The 5,560-nt window shown below is 32.7% G+C and overlaps 1 protein-coding gene across 1 annotated transcript; it reads right to left on the bottom strand.

The window, feature by feature from the left end:
• Nucleotides 1-2,286: 2,286 nt before the first annotated feature.
• Nucleotides 2,287-5,146, bottom strand: LOC109112425. The gene is made up of 6 exons (XM_042730672.1): nt 5,012-5,146; nt 4,230-4,517; nt 3,841-4,086; nt 3,666-3,737; nt 3,317-3,439; nt 2,287-2,999 (listed from the first exon to the last, which is right to left on the bottom strand). Exons 1-6 carry the CDS (start codon nt 5,073-5,075, stop codon nt 2,839-2,841), a joined length of 954 nt encoding a protein of 317 aa, XP_042586606.1. The 5' UTR covers nt 5,076-5,146; the 3' UTR covers nt 2,287-2,838.
• Between the last annotated feature and the right edge of the window lie 414 nt (nt 5,147-5,560).

The raw sequence follows: 5,560 nt of genomic DNA, 5'->3' as shown, positions 1-5,560 counted from the left end.
TCATGACAGATTTATTTAAACAAATATTAAGACAGGACTAACAGGTTAAGTAAAATATAATGAATAGACTAATATTTAGCAAAATGTTCTTCTCTAGACATTCCTTTAGCAAACAAATGTGCTTTGTAAACACTGAATGGCTTGCTTGAGGTAAATGTAATGCTAAGTGACATTTTGTTTAATGCCTTCCTATAAAGTATGCAAGTTGCGTAGGGCTCCCGGACCACCGGGGCCCCCCTTGTTCTCAGTCAAATCATGTAAGGTGCCAATGTTTCATAATATACAGTCAGTATACTGCAAGGATATTGAGCTGCGAAGGACACACTGAGTGAAACACAGACAAGTATAGTAAAGGATACTTTGGCTGCATAAATGGACAAATGCACACAAAAATATGGATGATCACATTCACTCGCCCTCTGCGCTGCCGTTTGAATTGAAGGTCCTATACAGCGCTCTATCACGCCACAACAAAGAGCATCAAAATGGCATTAATTGCTCGAATTTTCTGAAGAAATGGGCATAATTTGAAAAATGAGACTTTGTTTCTTATCGAAAGTAACAATATATAAAACTGGAAGTTTCAAATTAAGTTCCATATTTGCTTAACTAGTGGTTCCAAATTATAAACTGTTATCTTTATAACTGAGATGCTCATGGTGCTCATTGTTCTGCTCTTTGTAGACTATTACAAGCCATCCTTGACAGCTTATCTTCACATAAATCTCTTCACATCCTCTCTGTCAAACAGGCATGTTTTAAAAACCTTCCACAAACTGCAACAAAGATAACATAACCAACATGCTTTGATCTCTAGAGCAGAACACAGATCTGGTTTTAATTAATAGATTGGGTGCTAAATTGAGATGGCACATCTGTTAGTTTCACTTCAGACATCAAAAGCAAGGAAATCTAAATGAAATCAGGTCAACACACTTTTACTGTTTAAAATGTTTGTATTGTGTGCATACTTGAAAGTGTGCTCAACTATCCATGCTATTCTTATTTGCTATTCTTATTAGTTATTTAGATGATAAAAAAATCTTCAGAAGCAAATAAGAAACATACAAACACCCAACAAATTGTATATTCATGAGATGGTTTTACTCATTTTGAAAGTGTGTGGAAATATGATACCAACATATTCCATGTATTTCAGCATAACCAAGTTATCCTATGACTGCTAAAAAAAAAATGACAGCATCCCACCCACACTTTTCATGTGAATGCAAGAATTACACAGTAAAGTGTGTAGTAAGTTGATTGTTCACGTCTTATGTGTTACTCAAAATGGTAAATTCAAATATTCTCAATAAGGTAGGTAGATGCAAACACAAATACTAAAATATTCACACATTCAAACCAAATGTCAGAATTACGTTTACATTCACCACATGTGGGAAACCTCAGAGCAACTCATGCTTTGGTTAAACTTTAAATGTTAACTTGTTATTTGAATGGATGGGAGTCATTGTGCTGGCTACAATAAAAGACTTCCAGTCACTATTTTCATAAATCTGTTTAATGAGTATAAATTATGTTTTGTTCAGATATGTGCTTTTTGAGGCTATTGAAGAGTAAGTGTAGTAAGGCAGGTGTCATGATTCTAAAGGACTGAGTGACTGTGTGTGAGAAATCATGTAAGGTTTTTTTTTTTTATTATTATTTTATTATATATTTTATTTGTAATTTTTTTCTGGAGCACGTCTCACAACCACAATTCAATAACATCAGTTAAAACAGGAAAAGTGCAAGTACAAGTCTTTTGTGCTTGCATGTACAAAGGTGGGTCTGCAGAGCACAATCACAAAACATCATGTAGAACTGCATATACTCTACGGAAGTGACCTAGATTCAGTGGAATGATTACTATTTACAAAGGAGTTTAATCCAATAGCAAAAAAATAACAGTCATTAAACATCCAGCATACTATGTAAATGCATGAAAAAAAGTGTGGAAACTTAACCAAAAAAAAAAAAAAAAAAAATGATGACTACACAATTATTATCAAATAAAAACATAGGCAGATGCGTCTAAATCTTTTACATACACTACCATTCAAGAGTTTGGAATTATTATTTTTTTTTTTTATGTTTTTGAAAAAAGTGTCTTATCATCAATATGCTCATCAAGGCTGCATTTATTTGATCAAAAAATACAGTAAAAACAGTGATAATCTAATATTAATATAAAAATTTTAAATAACTGTTTTCTATTTGAATATATTTTAAAATGTAATAAAAATATGTAATTAAAAGCTGAATATTCAGCATCATTGCTCCAGTCTTCAGTATCACATGATCCTTCAGAAATCAATCTTATATGATGATTTGCTGCTCAGTTATCATCAATTAGTGCTGGTGATCAATTATTAATAATTTAATAACAATACAAAATTTTGGTGTGCAGCATTGGTGAGCTTAAGATATATTATCAATTCTATATACAATATTACATTTAGCATTGTTTATTTATTTATTTAGTTCCAAAAAGGGACAATGTATATTAATCAACATTTTTTGAATGTAAATGTACCCAAATTAGGTCAACAGCTAGTTTTTATTGGTAGTCCCTTTGTTTCCTGGTTTTAGTCTCAATGTCTGTTGAAGTCTATGTTCCCTCTTAAAAATAAAGGAACTTCAAAAGGTTCTTCAAGCGATCCCATAGAAGAACATTTTTGGTTCCACAAAGAACCATTCAGTCAAAGGTTCTTTAAAGAACCATCTCTTTCTTACCTTTTTATAATCAGATGTTAAAGGTTCTTTATGGAACCATTTAGACAAAAAGGTTCTTCTATGCCATCGTGAAGCACCTTTATTTTTAAGAGTGTTGTTCTCTCATGGGGCTCCAACACAAGGAGGACCTCGGGGGCTGGGTAAGGGTGGAAGAGGACGCTGGCTTTTGGAAGGCCTCTGCAATGTGGTTTGTTGCATGTACTGCTCATCAGGCTGATTTGTGTGATCTGGCATTAGAAATGTAAGCCGGTACTCTTCTTCCTCTGCCCAACAAAGAGATAAATAATTGTTTTTGAATTACTGAGAATTGACGAGAATTTTCTGGGTATTTCCGAATTTGATCTATATATATATATGTATATATATATATATATATATATATATATATATATATATATATATATATATATATATATATATATATATATATATATATATATATATATATATGTATATATAGCATTTTTGCCTCTTCAGTTCTTATTTGTGTAATTGTGACATTATGACCTCAATAACACCTACAAATAGATGATCTCACCTGTTCTAACTGTGAATACAAAATAGTTCACTGGAAACACACCTTTTGCTTTCCTCTTGTTTCGTCTGCAGCAGCGGAAGAGACAGACTAGGCAGATGATGAAGAGTATGAGGAGGAAACCTCCTCCCCCTGTCAGGATCACCAGCATCCACCATAAATCTAAGCCTAGAAATTTACAAAGTAAATTATTAAAATTTTCATCACCATTATTTATAATTTCAGCAAATGTAAACTGACGCAAAAACATGATTTCACTTTCTACAGTATAACATAAATGGATAATTTACAGATCTTTGCAACAAACTGATATAATTTTATATGACAAACATATAAAAGCTTTGTGATGGCAACTCTATGGTAGGAAACATGATCTAGTGAAACAAACAATTACCAATTGTATTCTTATTTCCACTGTTGTTGTTCACTTCTTTTCCTTTGTCTTCATTGGCAATTGTATGTAGACCTTTAAATGGGTTGTAAACAAAATTTAAGAGTCAAGTTTTTCATAGAAACTAATGTTGTCATGCATGAGAATACATATGTCAAATGATTTTGATACACTGGACCTGTGTCAGAGCACACTGGCTTAACTTCTTTTGCTGACTTGTGTCTTCCCAAGTGGCTGACTGTGCATGAGAAGTTATCTCCAGATTTGAGCTCAGATGAGCTGACATGTAAAACAGCATGTGTCACATTAGCCTTCATGCCATTTTTCATCCAGGACACAATTTCGCTGTTGTTCACTGCACTACAAGTCAGATTCACTCCTTTATCTAAGCACTCGACCAAAACCGTAGGTTCAGGCACTGGCTCTGAAATGCACACAACAACAGCAAGTCTTATTGCTAAAACACACTTGGCCTTGCATGACTTTGAGGGGAAAATAGAGAGGAGAGAAATGACATCCGACCTGAATGCATGTTTGAATAGCAACAGAACACAAGCTAGTACGCACCCAGTACACAGAGCTGTTGTACAGTATCCTTTATTAAGGTTCCATCTGCATTATAGACGATGCCCTTGTACTCCCCAGATTTGTCTTTCTGTACGTTCTCCAGTATCAGGTATCCATGTTGGGTAACGTTGATCTCGCTGAGCTTAACTTGTGAGTCTTTTTTAAAATAAACTCTCTTTTTATTATGTGTCCATCTCAGTTCATCGTCTGCTAGTAATTTTGCACCTTCAAATGGAATAATAACTGTATCACCCACAGCTGTGTAGATGCATGAAGATACAGATTTTCCTAAAAAAATAAAGTGGTATAAAAAAGTTTGAGCAAAAGGATCAGTAATACAGTGAGAAAATGCTGCTGTATGAGTTTCAAGCACACAGTCACCTTGACCTTTATATTCTAATGACATGATTTGATTGAACACAATCGTGAGAAAGTGACAACAGAAACTTTTTTCTCAAAAGAACAGATCTCACATGAGAGAAATATGACTGAGTAAATACATAATTTATATAAAACCACGGGAAATGCAATTAAATGTGATTGATTTCTACTTGCAAGCAAACAAATTTGTTTATAAACAAACTATCTGTAAAAATCTGAAAAAAGGTGTAGGTTTCTGTTACACATTTTTGACGACTGATAAATGAAACTAAAATTTGACCAAAAACTATGCAAGATATTTTTTCTTTGGTTTACTAATAATTGACTAAAAAGAACATTTGTCTATAATCAGACACGTGATATTTAAGAAAATATATAATTTAACAACAACAACAACCTACCAGAGGAGAACATGAAGATTAAATTGATGAGGAGAGTTAATGTCAGGTTTTGCAGCATTTTCATGCAGATTTCTTAATGAGTTGTTCTGTTTTAAGATGAAAAGCTCACAATGGTACAGTTTCCTGTATGTGTGTCTCTGGGAGTGTGTGGGGGTGAGTGCCAGTAATTCAGTGTACTAACCGAGCATTCAGAGGTTTGGTTAGATTCCACTTATGTATCAATTTATTCTTCAGTCATTATTAGATTATTATAAAGATTGACATAAAAAAAAAAAAAAAAAAAAAAAAAAAAAAAAAAAAAACATTAATTAAATAAAACACTTAATTTAACAATAATCTCCAGTGTTTTAATTTACATATTATGTATATTATTTTTAAGTGGTACTTCTAGTTCTTGTTATGAATTTGTTATAAAAGTTTACAAACAAACAAAAGTTTACACACAAACAGATGCTGATAATAAATTTTGTGAATAAGTGAATAAGTCAAATCCTTTTAAGAATTTAACACATTACAATATAGATATCATTGACCAGAGACCAAAGAGTC

This window comes from Cyprinus carpio, chromosome B9 (genome assembly GCF_018340385.1).
Source record: "Cyprinus carpio isolate SPL01 chromosome B9, ASM1834038v1, whole genome shotgun sequence".
Lineage (NCBI taxonomy): Eukaryota > Metazoa > Chordata > Actinopteri > Cypriniformes > Cyprinidae > Cyprinus > Cyprinus carpio.
The sequence above is the reverse complement of the archived record's forward strand: the minus strand, read 5'-3'. Positions and strand labels throughout refer to the sequence as shown.